Source organism: Pteropus alecto, unplaced genomic scaffold (genome assembly GCF_000325575.1).
Source record: "Pteropus alecto unplaced genomic scaffold, ASM32557v1 scaffold50, whole genome shotgun sequence".
NCBI lineage: Eukaryota > Metazoa > Chordata > Mammalia > Chiroptera > Pteropodidae > Pteropus > Pteropus alecto.
Genome location: NW_006431918.1, coordinates 7792461 through 7810270, shown reverse-complemented (window position 1 = coordinate 7810270; position 17810 = coordinate 7792461). Strand labels below are relative to the sequence as shown.

At 32.6% G+C, this 17810-nt stretch overlaps 1 protein-coding gene across 1 annotated transcript in view; it reads right to left on the bottom strand.

The window, feature by feature from the left end:
- Positions 1-17810, bottom strand: part of LRBA (LPS responsive beige-like anchor protein) — a 558252-nt gene that overhangs the window by 376746 nt on the left and 163696 nt on the right. Inside the window, exon 37 of the mRNA XM_006906268.3 lies at positions 3906-3970. Coding sequence (XP_006906330.1) covers positions 3906-3970 — 65 coding nt within the window. The remainder of the gene's footprint in view (positions 1-3905; positions 3971-17810) is intronic.

Sequence of the window (17810 nt, the reverse complement as noted above, 5' to 3'; positions counted from 1 at the left end):
TCTACAGACATGAGACTCAGAGTGAACCAAGATCCTGGTATGTCAGTTCCCTGAACTCCTCTCTCCTACCATCTTGTCTTCCACCCTACCTCAGCCATTGAGTGCATAGTCATATGCCAGATTTCATCACTTCAGTAACTAAGTGGCCTTGGTTCTATGTATTCCAAGCTCTGCTACCTCTCATGTTTATAGCTCACTCTCTACTATCCTAATGCTAACAGTCCTTAGATCTCCAATCAACCAATCCTATTATTTTCTTTGCAGTTACGCTCTTTTAGATTCTTTCTTCTTTATCCAGCTCCTACTGACAATCACTCTCCTACATAAAAGTTTTCTACCTTGTCCTATCTCTCATACTCACTAGGCATAATCTCAATCTTTTTAAACTCGTCTCTCACTCTACTTCCATATTTACCTACCAGCCTCTAGAACTACATAAAATGTCTTCCCATGTTACCACAAATGACCTACCCATAATCTACTTTAAGCCAATCCTGCATTTGTATACAAATTCCTCTATTCTTTAATCTACTCAAAAATGTCACTCCAGAAAATCTAATCTTCCTCTAACTTTCTCACACATCATCATGAACCTCTGTTGTCCTGCTCTCATTTTTAAAACCCTATTTCCCTTGACTCTTTTTACCTTCCACAAGCTACTACCCCATTTTATCTGTGCTCCTTTGTAGCAAAACTCTAAAGAACTGTTTATACACATTCTCTTATTCTTTTTCTCCTATTTTCATGTTTTCTAAATCCACTGCAAATAGGCTTTTCCCCACACTAGTCTCCCAAAATTACTCCTGTCCCAATTAGAAATAACTAAGGCAGTGGCCAAATCTCAGTCATTATGCTACCACCTTAATGATTTCACCTAGTCTCAAAACATTAAATACCATTTAAGTGCTTATACACCCAAATTTATATCTCTAGTCTGGAAAAATAACTAGCCAATAGCTTCTTCGACTTCTAAGTCTAATAGACAATCTAAAAATCAGTATTTCCAAAACTGAACTCCTGATCTTCCCCAATAACTGTTTTATCCACAGCCTTTTCCATCCTGGTTGACGGAAACACTTCTCTTCAGCTGTACAGGCCAAAATCTTAAGAATAATATCTGACTTAGCTTTCTCTGACACCCACATCCAATTCATTAGTAAATCCTATCAGCTCTATCTTCAAAATATATTCATAATCCTACTATTCTTACCTCCTCTATTGCTAACTGTCCTTGTCCAAGTCACCATCATATTTATTGATCCTTTCACATCTATCCTTAAATTCCAAAATGCTTCAGCCCATGTAATCTTTTTATACATAAGGCAGATTGTCTCCCTTCTCGAAATCATGCAGTCATTGTCATTTCCCACAGAATAAATTGCAAAGGCTCTAGACAAAAATCTTGCCCTGAGTTATAACTCTGACCTTATTTCTTATTTCTCTCCAGTTTCATCACTTCATTATTGTTATATTGGCTTCATTCCTCAAACATGCCAGAGAAGCTTTCGTCTATATACTAGCTATTCCCTAGGACTGAAATGCTTTTCTCCTACATGTCCTTGTGGTTAACTCCTTTGCATCTTTCAAGAGCTTGCTTAAATGTCACTTTTTTAATGAGCTCTAATCTGGCCACTCTATTTAAAATACAAACCATGTCAACCTTTTATATTTCCTCCAAAAATCTCCATTCCCTTCAATGTACTCCACATTATCTTTTTTCATAGTACTTACCATCTTTCAAGTATTATACAACCCATTACTTATTTTGTTTATTGTTCAAAGTCTGTCAATGACCGTTTGAATTTAAGATCTACCAAAGAAAGGATCTTTATCTGTTTTGTTCATTGCTGTATCCCCAGCATCAAGGATAATTCACGGTACATAGTCAGTGCATAATAAATATTGACTAAATGGACAAGGAAACAAAGGCTCACAGAAGCAAAAGTACTTTTCATAAATCCAAGGGCTAACTTCAAAGCCAATGATATTAATGACAAGGCTATGCTGCCTTATCTATTAAATATGAATAACTTGCATAATTGAGGATATTTACACTTAATAGAGCCTCTACTAATCAAAATTAACTTTTTTAACAAGTTTTCTTTAAAAGAAGAATTTTCTTTAAACAAATAAGCCCTATAAATGATTGAAACTGTTAGTTTTGCATTAAGCAGAACAAGTGTGCATTCAATCAACAGTTTGCACCACTTCTTTTTCTATGTGTAAACTTTAAAAACATCCAATACCTCAGTGTTGAAATTCAGTCAAAGAACTAGTTTTATATGAATAAGCACTTTAGAATTTTTGCTAATAGTAAGACTAAATTATTAGTCATTCACTCACTGAAAAATACCTATTGATTTCCTACCACTTGCCAGACTCTAGATTACAATTTAGCTCTATTTCTCACGTGGTTTGCTGCAATAGCCTTGCTACTGTTCTTGGTTTCAATCAGTTCTCTCCTTTAGTCCATCCTGAACGTTTATGCCACTTATCTTTCCAAAACCAAAAAATTTCACATTATACTCCTTTACTAAAAATTTCGAAGGCCTCCCATCACTTTTAAACGACAGTCCAAATATGGTACATTAAACCTTCTATGATCCAGATACCCAATCTATTCCAACAACTCACGTGCATGCACGCGTGCACACACACACACACACACACACGCTTGAATATCCTATAAACTTCCCACATCAGTGTCTAAATATAATCTATTCTCTCAATTTTAAATGCTTTTCACACACGAGTCCTTCAATTTATCCATAATCCTACTTTCCAACGTCTACATGACTAACTCTATTCATCTTTGACAATATATCTCAAGAATCATGTTCCCTAGGTAAACTTTGCCTAATTCTTCCATACTAAATTGTGGAGTTGTTTCTTTTTTTTTTTTCACATTACCAACTTAGTAACCTACACTTAATTCTAGCACAGAATTTATGATAAAGTATTATAATTGCAGGTTTGTTTTCAATACTAGTCTATTAGCAACTATATTTGCTGAGTGGAAGAATTTCAGTAGTATTTAATGTCAAATAAAGTTATTAATACCCTTTCTTCCTTTTCTGTAACATCGATGAGACAGGCTAATCCCTAATTACTAGTTCAAATAGTTCCTAGAGTAATGGTATCAGTCTCTCAACATTATCCAGAACTCTATAAAGAAATATTTCTAAATAATAATTTTGCTCAGAATACTATTTCCAAAGGCGGCCAATCATACCTTTTAAACTATACCTTGAGCCATCAGTTCAATTAATTCAAAATCAGCTGCTAAAACAAACACCAAGTTGTCTACTCATCATTTCCTCAATTTACTTTAACCTTTTAATTATCTCACTCTCTTAAATCTATTTTCTCCATTGTATCTTTCTTTTTCACGTCAGTACTTTCTTCACTTTTCTTTCCTACTAATGAATTTTTCTTTCCTTAAATTCATCTATCTCTACTCTTTAAATGGAAACCTTACCAAATGTCCTCCTCCCTCCACCTTCTCATCACAACACGGAACAAAACTTTATCCATTTCTCCCTTATAAGCAGGTCACAGCATAAAGAGAAAATACAGATCTCTTATTCTAGCTATTGGCTTTACAAATAGGAGTTAATAGGAAGTCCGAATAAGTATCTGTTTTCTTAGACCTGCTAATCAAATCATCAGTCTACTTTTGCTAAACTCGGCCTTACTTACTAAAAAGTAAAACCAGAATTTTATCATTAAGCATGTAATGATGAAGAAAACCATTAAATGATTAAATATTGACATGTTTGTGATAATTACTATCTACGTTACTAACTACAAAAACAATATAGCACCAAAAAAAAAAATTATCAGTTTCAATGGTAACAATACAATAAGATTTTAAAGTAAAATATAATGGATATAAAATACATTACCTTCCTTCGTTGATGAGTTCAATAAAAGCAAGGCCTGCATTCTTCTGAATAGAATTCTGCCATTCCTAAAAAACATAAGAAAATACCTGAACAAATTCCAATCAATAGGTTATTTCTTTAAAACAATAATTATGAATAACACCACATGCATCAATTTCCTACCTTAGCTCTTAAAGGGAAAGATTTGTTAAACACACTGCCTACCCAATGCAGCCCTATGAACACATGAATAGTTGTTATTATAAAGTAAACTAAACAAGTTAGCAACAATTTGATTTTACATAAACTAAATGAGCCTATTTATATTTATCTTGTTGTTTTTATTCTGTAACATTATATACTATTAATTTAACTGAAATTTTGGGAGTTGGAAAGGCAAGCAGCAAAGATGACCAAGGAAAGAGATATTTGTTGTTGTTTCTTTAGGGAAAAATGCATCACCCCAAATGAGGAGAAAACAAAATGAAGTAGCAAATAAACTTAATCGGCAGCACATATTCTACCATAAAAATTGATGATTAATAGCTGAGAAAGAGACAAGAAAAATTAGTGACTCTGGTTAGACTAGTTTGAAAACTATCGTTCACTAGCCTGTAAATTAACAAAAGATGATATAAATCTATAGTCTTTATGAATAAATTATTCATTAAAAAGCCTAGGAAGGAAATCAACCAGTAGAGTATGTACATATGCATTTTTTTTAATACTCACCTCGAAACATATATAAAAGAAGCGTTAATGCAATCAGAGTAGGCCTACCTGAACTGAGATGTAGCTAGATCTGAGAAATACCAACGTAATATATGTATGTATGCATGTGTGTGTGAGAGAGCATGTGTCTATAAAGACATACACACACATGTATATATTTTTTAAAGAATTGGAAATAATATCCATAATCTTTAAGTTCCTTAAAACTACAGAGCCCCTTACATACTATCTACATGATATCCCTCAAATGATCTTGTTCTCTTTTTGTAAAGCTCAGAACAAAAGACAATATTGAGGCACTTAACACTGCTGCCATACACTATATTCACATTTTCTGACTGTCTTAAGAATTTTAAATACCGTGTAATTTCACCCCCCACTGACCACTCGGTGTCATGCCAAACTCTTTTTTTTTCCTCCAGCCTTATCCTCTTTCTCTTCTACTTCCTCTTTTTTGATCTCTAATTTTCTATTATTTGCTTTTGAGAAACGCAAGGTGGCTCTCAGGACTAACGTGGCTGCATGCTATACTTTCATTATAGGGTTCTATTTCATGAATAGTGCCAATAAGAACATACTAACAGAACAGATACAGTAAAAAAAAAAAAAAAAAAAAATTAGACATAAAGTCAGTCAGATGCAAGAGTAGTACTTGACTAAATCTAAAAGAGAAGATAAAGCAAATCGTTGGGGAAAGAGCAAAATCATGAAGTCATGAGATCTATGCTCTCAAATAAAAAACAGGATAGTTCCAAGGACATGTTTACGTGTTGGATACTTCCTTAAAAATTTTCTACGAGCTTATCTTATGATTTGGTAACTTACAAACATTTATAAATTAGTGACTCACAAGTCTCCAATTTATACTCTCAAAATTCATAACTGCCACTCAACTGAAACAATAAAATCAAGATTTTATATATCTGAGGTAAACCAAGTCAGGAATAAATAGAAATACCTATCTAAAATCATTTCCTTCTAGCAAAATGAAATAGACTGAGTACAAAAGAAAGCAATCAAATTCCATGAAGTAGTATATCCCTAAGAGAGGATGTGTCACACCCTCCACTTTTCTTAGGAGGAGGAGGAAGAGAGAAAAAGCAGAAATTGCAGGTAAGTTTTGGGATGCTGGTGCAGAAATTCCCACACCTCATCTCCCAGGTAGAGCACAGGGAAATATCAAGTCTCAAAGTGTTGCCCTAAATCTAGCAAAGAATAGAAATGGGGGATAGAGACAGCTTTAATTGCCAATGAACCTAAAACAGCCTTGAATTATTTCATGCCCTAGGAAGAGTTAGAAAACTATTCCACAAAGATGAACAAGAAGCTGAGGACTTGAGGGCATGAGGAGAACACAGCTGTGAGCTCCGCTGATAGACAGCAGGGAATCAGAAGGTACAGTGACACCCCAAGGGATGCCACAGTCAAGGAAGAGAAGTATGTATGTCACTCCTCAGCTCTTACACCCAACAAAGCACTCCCAGCAAGCCACATGGAAATCTGATATAGCACCAAAGTATGAAGAGCCAAGACCTTAGAATGATTGAGATTTCATTCAGAACACTTACATAAAGGAAAATCTCAAAATGAAAATTAATGAAAAGAAAGCTACTTTCCATGCTAGAAAAAAAAAAGAAATCAAGAGAAATGCTAGAGGATAACCTACATATAATTCCTTGGATCAGATGTTTTATTTTTAAAAGATTTTTTCTCAAATCGGTTTTGTATGATCTAAAACTCCAACAGGTCGAGATTTTTATTATATGTTATATAAAATTCAAAGCTCTACATGGATAAAATAGGTAACAGTGGAGAGACTCAAATTTTCAGTAGACAGGTAAACGTCATTTTGATTTTATGTATGCAAACTGACTTTTACTTATAATATAAAATTGGAAAGTGTCATTTAAATTTCACAAAGATTTAAAATAGCGTGATTTAAGTCGAATAGAAAACTAGTTGAAGTTAGTACAACTATAAAAAATTTGTCATCTATATTTTTTATGACCTGAACTTAACTTGGTACGTCACACGAAATATTTCATTTCACTTAAAAACAAATTAGATATGAAGGGACATACAGAAGTCGAAGAGTACAATTTTTTTTATAAAAGCTCAGAAACAAAAATTTATTACTAATACATTAGGCTTCTTGTTTTCCCAAGCATCTATAAACTCATGTTAACTTACAGTAACTGCTATCTAATCACCTGGAATAAAACTTTTTCACTAGTTAAAAAAAGTTAGACAAAAGGAGAAATGATGTGAAAATATAAATCTTACTTGTAATTTTGGGTATTGTTACAAAAAAATCTCACAATTCTCAAAGATATCAGTGAGTTTTAATTTGTCTATAATCTATTCTTAATTATGAATTATTAATATTTAATAAAATATCACACACCAGGTAAATACATGCTGATAAGAATTAATAACCCAGATAAAAAGAAACTGAAGCCCACGAGAAAAGAAAATTAATTTTTTTTTAATAAACCCAGCTGTTAGAGTGAACGTGTTTTCTCCATACTAAAATACAGTCTACAATCCTTAAGGAAGTTGCCAAAACTGAAAGATGACTCATTAATCGTGCTATCCTAAAGCATTTTTCTCCACTTCTGAGAAAATTATCAAAGAAGGTGTTAGTCTAAACAATTTCATAAACCACAGCTCAATATAACCTTCGGTGAGTTTTAATAGTTGAAAGAAAAGCTTAATGGTTATCATCTTTCATGATCATTTCAATATTTCATCACAGTATTTACAATTTTATAGTAATGCAAAATGCATAGTACATTTAAAAGTCTTGGTTATTCTATTCCCAGTAGTACTGAAGAAAAACACGTTAAAAGCCTCAAATCCAACCACTAATGCAACTAAGTAATTTCAAAACACATTTCAGCACTTAGGAAAGGAAGGACTCAAAGTACAACTGAGTCAATAATTTCATACCTGTTCTAAGCTTTATTTAATTGACTATCACTTCTTCAGGCCATAATTGTTGACTAGTCAATTTTTACTAAAATATACTCTTAGCTTACTAATGCTCTTAAGTTATATGACAAGATAGTATATATTAGTAAAATTATTAAATAAACATAACACTCCACCAAATTTCAAATATGTGCTTTTGGTGGTAAAAGTCTGTATTTTTGGTTGGGAGAAAAAAGGAATTTCATTAACAAAATTATGTCTATTCTTCCCTATCATCAACAAATAGAGAGACAAGGGCACCAATTAAAGTACTAAGTATTAATTTATATTACTTTAATACAATTCGAACTTTCTTTAAGTGAACTTGACAGTTTTCTATAAATTCAATAATCTCCTATAACATATTTTAGCGTCGTGAATGCACTACACGAATTTACCTAAATTTTAAAAGTAATTTCCAATATTACCATGCTCTAAAGCAAATAAAATCACGCCACAGATTGACAAGATAGACTACATATACTTCATTTTCCCTTTTTATTTTTTTAAGAGGGAGTTCAGGCCATTAATGTTGACACTGAATGTATTATCAATTTTTCACGCTGGTAAGCTAGTCACTAAGCTATCTTTCACTCTTAAAAAAAAAAGGTATATAATGAGTGACATCAGGTAAAGCATAGTAAAAACTAAGAGCAAATATAATAAAGAAGAGACAACAGTTATATGAGGGAGGATAAAAAATCTCTCTACAACCCCAAAGGAAATCAACTTGAGGAAGCAAACCAATGGCTGTTGCAGAACCCTAGAAGGGCCAAGAACAGAGGCACTGGGTACGTATCAAGATGGTTGACGGACAGGGATAAAAACAGTTTAAATGAATGAAAGCTGGTATAAAACTCAGAGAATCTCAGATCCTTTCCCCATAATGTATGACCATTTCCACCATAGTAAAAGACTGAAGTTTACTTTCTAGAGTAAACTCTAGACACTGCAAAAAGCCTTACCGAAAAAATAAAATAACTTGAAATTATACTTATTGAACTATAAGATTCCCAGCAAGATTAAATAAATTTTATCTAAGAAAAATGAGAAGCCATAATAAAACCTAAGGGTCTATCAATGGCAAAGGTAGCTCATTTATCACCAGCAGGCAACTCTCACATAGACACATAGGTTCTTTATGTGATATACTTAAATATGAAGAGAGAGCAAATGGTCACCAGTCATTAGAGGAAAGACTCTTACATGAATGACAGGCACCAAAGAAACAAACAGAAAAAAAATCATAGAAAATGGACAATACTGATAAGGTCAGAAAGACTAAAGAAAAGTATAATTAATACCATCAGAGATAAAAATTTTCATGTAAAACAATCAGGGCGGAGATTTTTGTTATATTCCCTAGTTCTCTGCTCCTGTATCAGAGTTCTCTAGAGAAACAGAACCAATAGGAGGGAGATACCTATTTTACTTATTTTAAGGAAGTGGCTCACACAATTATAGAGGGTGACGACAAGTTCCAAGATCTGTAGGGTGAGCTGACAAGCTGGAGATCCAGGAGAGCCAATGGTATAATTCTATTCCAAGATGAAAAGCCTAAGAATCAGGAAAACCAATGGTCTAGTTCCAATCTGAAGACTAACAGGTTGAAAACTCAGAAAAAGGCAATGTTTCAGTTTGAGTCGAAAGGCAGGAAAGAGTTGATTTCCAGTTCCAATGCATTCAAGCAGATGGAATTCTTACTTGGGGGATGGTCAGTCAGCCTCTTGTTCTAATCAGGACTTCAACTGACTGGATGAGGTCTATCCACATTAGGGAGAGCAATCTGATGTCCTAAGCCTACCCATTTAACTGTTAATCTCATCCAAAAATCACCTCACAGAAAAATCCAGAATAATGTTTAAACAAGTATCTGGACACCCCACAGCTCAGTCAAGTTGACACAGAAAATTAACCATCAAAGTTCTCCCTTCCTCTCCTAAAAAACTCAAAAAACTAGAAAATGCTCTTAGAAATTAAAAGTATAATATCAAAAATTATTTTTATTTATTATGGTGACATTAGTTAATGAAATACAATGTTTGAAGTATACGATTCAAAAGTTAAGTAATATATATTGCATTGTGTGTTCACCACCCACAGTCAGATTTCTTTCTGTCACCACATATTTGACTCCTTTTACCCCATCTACCCCCTCAACCCTCCCTACTCTCTGGTAACCACCAGTCTACTGTCCATGTCCATAAGTCATGTTTGTTGCTTTTACATTTATGTCCCACATAAATAAGTGATATCATTTGGTTTCCAACTTTTTCTGTCTGGCTTAATATCAAAAATTTTGAAAGAAGTACTGAAAGATGTCAAGGAAACAGCTTAAAAGATAAAATGAAGTAAAAACAAATGAGAATGGATATGAAAATTAGAAAATTAATCCAGATAATTCTAGAAACAAAAATGAGAAAAAATGGAGAAAAACAAGTTCCCATAGAATTAAAGAAAATTTCTCTGAATACATGTACATATTTTCTCAGACTGGAAAGGTTTACATAAAATACCAAAGACAATGAATTTTAAAAGATTTACCTACACCAAGGCACAATTCAGTAATAACAATTCTTAAAATAATAAAAATACCAAAAGCTGCCAGGGAAAAATAATTTGGAGAAAGTATAACTTTTTGCTTCTGATACTAATATCCAAACAAGCTACCGATCAAATATAAAGGTTAAATAAAAGGCATTTTCAAACAAGCAAGATCTAAAAAATTCTACCCTTCATGCATTCTTTCCCAAGAAATTACAAGGATATGTATGCCTCATCAAAATTAATACTGACACCCAACTAGCGTCCTCCGTCCCTGTTCTGCTTTAGTTTTCCCCGTGGCGTGCTTATTACTACTAGATTTTTTGCCTTTACCTTTGGTTTATTCTCTACTGTATTTCCAGTGCAAGAACAGTGACCAGCACATACATAATAAGTTATCAATAAATACTGAATCATTATACCTTTTTTTTAAAAAGGCCACTGTGGAAACCAGAAGATAGACATTACAACATAAGAGAGAGAAGAGAAAAATTCTAGGTTGATGATAAAATAAGCCTCCAGATAACAGCTTTCTACAGACCTAAACAGTAATCAATCCAGATTGAAACAAGAAAATGGACAACTCCAGGCCCTTATATCTCCAAGAAAAACTGAACCGATAGATACATGGTATGTTTGATCACACTGGTAGACATTTTATGATTCCAGTGAAAAATTTAGAAATAAATTTGTAATGTGTAAAAAAATTTAAATAAACAAAAGGTAGAAAATTATTAATTCTAGGATAAAGAATGAAAGAAAGAGACAAGATGAAGGGAGGAAGGAAGGATAATCATAGTGCATTTTGTAGTTCTGCCATGAATACCTACTGTCACAATAAAGTAAATGCTAACGCTAAGTATGGTTTTAACTAAATATGATGATGTAACTGTGTGGAAATCAGGGAGAGTGTGAAACAAAGGGAAAACAATATTAATACTCAATGGTCACCTTCATGGAAGAAATTAGATGTCTAAAACAGAAAAAACAGGAAATTGTTATTATGTTATTTAGAAATATGAAGGTAACTAGCAGAATCAACAACTAAAAGATCTAAATGTGGTTCCTTCCAGAAACTAAGAATCAAGGTGGAATAAAAGAATTGAAGGAAGGAACTATTGTTTTTCAGTTAAATAATAAACTATTACTATATTTGTGAAATAATATACATGCTTTCCTTGATAAATAAAATTTATATTAATCATATGCTCTAAATAAAGAATAGTAAATGAACAGAAAATGAAAACACATATATTTTGTTCTAACTGAACAATAGGTATTTATCCAAAATTATTTTGAAATCTCTAAATCATAAAATAAACATTCAATTTTCACAAATACTGATATCAAAACTACAAAAATATAAATGTATCATAAACTATTAAGAATTTTTATTTTTTAAAAGTCAGTATTCTACATCTTACCAAATGATATTACCTTTATTGCTACGGGTAGTAAAATATTCTCTTTTATAAATATGGACCTAAGGATCTAAACATAATTTAAAGAAATGAAGAATTATTTGTTAACAAGAACCTAAACTGACATCGAACTACTTCATTTTTCTCATTAATATAACAATTTAAAGGCTTGTGCTCCTCAACAAAATATTAATACTTTAAGATGTTAGTTATATATGCCTTTGTGAAATAAACCAAATTGGTTGGATATAGCTCCAATTACCTAAGGAGATGACAGAAACACTGTTAGAAGTCAAGGGAGGAGGCCACAGAGGAAACCTCAAATGAGGAAGGGGATGTATTAACACAAAATTGAGAACCACATTATACACAGGACTAAAGGTCAAAACTACAGAAAACTTGTTCATGGTCAAGATATAGTAATCTTAAGTGCTCAAAGTAAACTATCGAGAACTTTTCAACAGTGTTTGCACTGTGTGTCAGCACTCTCTCAACAGCACATCTAACACAAACCTGAGTAACCTCATACCAGGAAAGAATATGGCGTAATAGGAAAGGACAGGTCTTATTCCACTGTCTCTTTAGGGAGTAAAACAAACCATTACATAGCAACATAAAATATTTCCTTTTGGTAAGTTCTGGTTTCAATGACTTTGTGAACATATACTTCTAAAATGTACATTTCATTTGTACAAATATTATGGCTGTTTATAAATGAAATATATTACATATACAGATAACTGCAAAGTAAGAAAAAAGAAAATTCTATTAAAGTTGAATTAGCAAATGGTTCTATTTTATAATTGCTTATTTAACAAATATTTTAATGTGTATTATGTGAAAATAACTGAATATTGAGAAAGCAACTGCTCACTGAATTTGAAAAATAAACAGTGCAAAGATTTAAAAATAAAAAAAATGAGATAACCATGCAATGAATTATGTAATTACTATATAGTTTTAAAAGATTTGTAAATAATCAAAAAATAATCCACTTGCAATCGTGTTTACACATACATTAAAACTAATATATTTGCAAGTGCCTTTGAAAATCTGTTTTTAAACATTTTCAGGAAAAAAAAAACATTCTCCAGCCAATAATGATCTCTAAATAACTTCCAAATTGGTGTCAATTTTGTCAAAATCTTTCACCAATCAATACTGAGAGCTTGATTTCAATAAAAGTGGCAAAAGTTGCTGTAACCCTTTCCAGCCACAATCTCTCAACAGATGATCATCATTAAGCTTATATCAGGGCTTCACGTTCAAGAGCTATATAAATGTGTCCTATTAGTACACGGTCAGTCTGTTTGGCAACTCCAGTTCTCCAGACATATGGCAATTGCTGCCCTTTGAGGTCTGAAGTCAAGTCTTTAGGGAATCTCAAAGCCTGCACTGAAATTACAAGGAGTGTTCATTAGAGACTGCTGGGGAGGAAACATGAAAGACTTCTACTAAAACTGTATAAAACAGCTAATTATTTTTAAAAGTTTTTCAAACCATCTAATGTACTCAGCTACAACAAAAAGTATTTATCAACAGAATCATTTTTAAGAGCACTATTTTCAGGACATGAGTACAGCTTTCCTCATGCCTCCCATCCCCCACCTCAACACAACATTTGTCTCATAAGCGACCTCAAGTTGAGATTTTTACATCATGGGAGAGAATAAAATTATCTTATACTTCTGAATTCTTCCTAAAGATCACTGTAAATATTTAAAAAATGAAAATATTTTTTAGAGACAAAGTTTGGTTTTCTAATATTTAGTTTTGAATAATATATATTATTAACTTAAACTCAGACATATATATGTGTTTCTCTAAATAAAGAATAGTAAATGAACAGAAAATTAAAACACACATATATTTTGTTCTAACTGAACAATAGGTATTTATCCAACAGGTATTTAGATTCTTCTTTTTTACCCAAAAAAGTCTGCCTCCATTTTATTTGTATTCCCTTTTAAACTAAAAATCATAAAACCTTTAAGCACGAAATAACAGAAATTACTAGTAAACCTATGAAATGGCATTTATCAGATATTATGGAAATATATGTAGATTCAAATTTTTTAAATTAAAAAAGAATGTCAAATTGACATGAGTTCAAAAAATCTCATGTCTACTTTCTCAAGATTTTGAAAAACATAAAACATATAAGTATTTTTTATTAATAATTGTTGCCTTTTAAACTTTTTGAATGTGTAAACAATTTTTAACTTCAGAGAACCATTATTTATTGTTTCACAACAAAACGGTATTCCTATAGAATTTTATTTTAGTAACAAATCTCCATAAAATATTATACAAAGTTCATTAGCTTGCTTCAATCATTTCTTGAATTCATGTATATGTTCGTTTCTGACAGCCTAATTCTAAAAAGCAATTATAATCTCAATCCATATGTAAAAAGATAACAGAAAGCAAGTACATTAAATCAGTTTAAAAGAATAAAAATCTAAAGAAAACAGATTACAAATGATTTATATGAATGCCTAGTGCTGAAGTTAATTACAAGTAACCCAATAAAATAGTGCCTTTATTATTGTACAGCACGTAATAGCTCTAAATGTAAAAACCAGAACTCTTTCTGCTGACTTTTGCATGCCCAATCCCACAGCACATAACATTAAGAATTAAACATGTAGTAAATAAGGCATATAGAAAACAGCAGTTTTTAACTAAAAGCAGAAAACTCTCCTGCTGTTTAACCATTTGGGGTCTTACACTCTCAACAGAGACCACTGTAAACTGATACTATGTATTCACTGAGTAAATTCTTAATATTAATATAAAGTGAGATTTTAACATCAGTGTCCAAAGTTTTCCAGCAAATAAAAAATAACTATGAAATAGCATCACATGTTTTAGCATTCAATAGGAGCAAATAAAGTTATCTTTTATGTTTATGCTATAAAATGATATCTTCAGAATTATAGTTTTCCAAACCCTAAACATCTAGCTTTCATAAAGCTTTGGTCTTGATTGTAAATGCATACTATCTAAGACACATGCACTGCATGCTACAGTGACATGTTATAGTTGTCAATAGCCACAACCTGTGGCCACAACCCTGGTGAAGAGGATAAGACTTTTCAGTCCAGAATGCTTCCATAACTCTGTCAAATATTTATCAATGTACTTAATGAGATACTAGCTGATATCAACTTTAAATATAATGCAAATATCCTAAGACACTCTATGGATAAACATCACCATGTAGGCAGTTCTTTGACCTACAACATAATTTTAATAGTGATATGATGAAATGCTTGATAACCTGATTTTGCTGCACTAAAAAAATAGGACTGATGAAACAATCGACAGTATATCTCTCTGGCAGTTATTTTATTCCTATCAATTTCGTCTCCATTAAAAATACATTCACTATTAGCTTATTTTGCTTTGGAGGGAGAGGGGATCAATAACTTCACAAATTGGAATTTTTTCTCCTCAACTATGGCTAAACACTTTAAAGGTATGGGTCTCTACTTCGAGTTTTCTACAGTACCTCTTTCAATTTTCCATGTAACAAATTTTTAAACGCTTGTTTAAAAAAAATCATAATTTAACAGTGTTAGGTAAAGGAGAGAGGAGTACTACACTAAGAACACTCAGACCATCGAATTACTACTAGTTTCCTGTGGCTGCTATAACAAATTGCCACAAACTTGGTGGCCTGAAATACTAGAAGTCTGTTCTCTAACAGTTCTAGAGACCAGAAGTCCAAAATCAGTCTCACTAGCCTAAATCAAGGTGTCAGCAAAGCTGCATTCCTGGAGGTTCTAGGGCAGAATCTGTCCCTTGCCTCTTCTCGCATCTTTCTGGCAGCTGTCAGTATCCTTTGGTTTGTGGCCACATCACTCTTGCTCATCTTCACGCTGCCACATTCTCTGCATGCCCATCTCTAATCTACCCACCTCTCTCTAAGGATATAAGTGATGGCATTTAGGGCCCACCCAGATAATTCAGGAGTATCCCCTCATCTCACAATCCCTAATCACATGAAGGCCCTTTTTTTCAAATAAGATAACTTTTGAAGGTTCCAAGCATTTGACATGGATATTTTGAGGGGAGCCATTTTCAGCCTATCAAACTAGAGAGACTGAATTAAAACAGAAACAGAAGCTGAAGAAAAGTGAACTTTACTAACAAGCTCAAAAAAATTCAAAATATTAAAAAGAAAAAAACATTTTTTTAATTAGTATATTATGGCAAGAGCTGTAAAATGTTTCAAGCAAGTCAATTTATGCTACAAGTGTTGGTTCTAACAGTGATTGAGTTGTGATTGATTTTGTTTTCAGTTCCAGAAATTCGGTTTGATTTGCTAAGTATAAAGCCCATTAGGCTACAAGAAACTGAAAGCTTTACAGCTGAGCTACTAGTAACAAGGAGGTACCACAAAGAGCAAGTCCAACAATTAGCAGAAAAGCAATGATAGCACTGCCGAGTGTCCAAATAAGTAAGGCAGCAGTCCAGACTTGGGGGTGGGGGCGGGGGGGACCTTGGTAAAAAGACTTATTTCATTAAAAAAATCCTCCCCCATTATTTTGCTTTCTCACTGCCACTGACCGATCCCCTTTGTCTTTTTTACCTTATAGCAGTAGCAAACAGAATCTTACTCTCTCAAATTAGGTTAGTGCTACAAAACAATAGAGAATCTTTTCAATGGATATAAATATAAGACAACTTTGCAATACTAAGCAAATGTATAAGCTTTCTTAGATAAAGGAATAGACTGCCTTTCCTCTGAAAAAGGAGCAATAGAAATCAAAATTAAATTTGTCCTCATTTATGTACTGTCTGATAACAAGAATAATCTGACAAACCAATTGACCCAATAAGATAATAGTATTGTTTCAACTGAATACTTAATGAAAACGAGTTTCCAAATAACTTTCAAGGATATATAATTACTATCATAAAGAATGCACTGTGCATCCAGTAGTTAGAACATTAGCATGCATCTTCATACTCACTATATGGAAAAGCACAGTGTAAAAAAGAAAGTGTGTCCAGAGAACGTGGAGGACAGGTTTAGGAGTAGGGAGTTTGATTTTTTTGGTAAACTATCCAGAAATTGGCATGATGTACATAAGACTTATGTCAAATATCTGAACAGTATTTACAGAGCAGCACAGAAATAAATATAAACTAAAATAAAATCTTTAATAGAGTCCTTGAAAATAAGGCAGAGGAGTTTGAACTGAATGAGACAGTAAACTACAGCTTCTCTTGGAAAGGAACTATAAAGAGGCTCTGCTAGGAAAATAAGTTAATCTGTATTTACTGAAAAAGGAAAAAGCAAAGAAATGAAAAAGGTCATTTCACTAATTCAGGAGTAAGCCAGATCAGATTTGGAGATTCTTTCACAGATACCTTTTTCAAATGATACCTCCTTTTGTCTCTTCCGGCCTCCTCCACTCTGACAGCACTCAAGTTCAGGATCATCATAACAAATAACAGGTACTGATAATGATGTATTTGGCCAGAAGAAAAGGATAATCAGTGAACTACACTAACTCTTATAAAAGTACAATATTTCTCAACGATAGTAACAAAAGGTATGTTGAAAGTAATGTAGTATAAATAAAAAGCTCTGAAGTATACAAAAGAGACCCTTAAGACAACCGTTACAGCAGTTGCCCTTATAATGACATCAATCTCACATGTATTAAGGTATACTTTACTGACAGTCCCCAAAATAGCTGTCACTATAGCTAGCCCAGGAAATGGTGGTACCACACCTTTGGGAGCCTATATAAAACATGAATGTCAACATAAAAAGGCCAAAAACTGCTAACCTATTAGATCTTTTCTAGATCAAATAGTCTATGGTTCCAGATGAAAAGAGACTAAACTAAGCACATAACCACAAAGAGAACAGAAAATAATGAAAAAGACACTGCAGAAAATAGTGAACTGAATTTGTAAGGCAAAAAATGAACAATCAAATTTCATAATAAGAAAACAAGTGGCATTGAAAATACTGAATAAAGAGGATTTTGTGTGCTGTAAAAACACTTAGATTCAGAATTTAATAACTTTAATTTATAATCTACTTTGCTCTATGGACTGTTATATATATATTTACATATATTATCCAATACCATCTTTCTTATATCCATTTCACTCAATAAGAAACTGCGTCTTAAGCAAGTGAAATACTTATCCCATGGTTACACAGTTAATAAGTAGTTGAGGGAAAGGATTTCATAAAATTAAAAGCTCTATCATCACAGCATTTTCCTGGCTT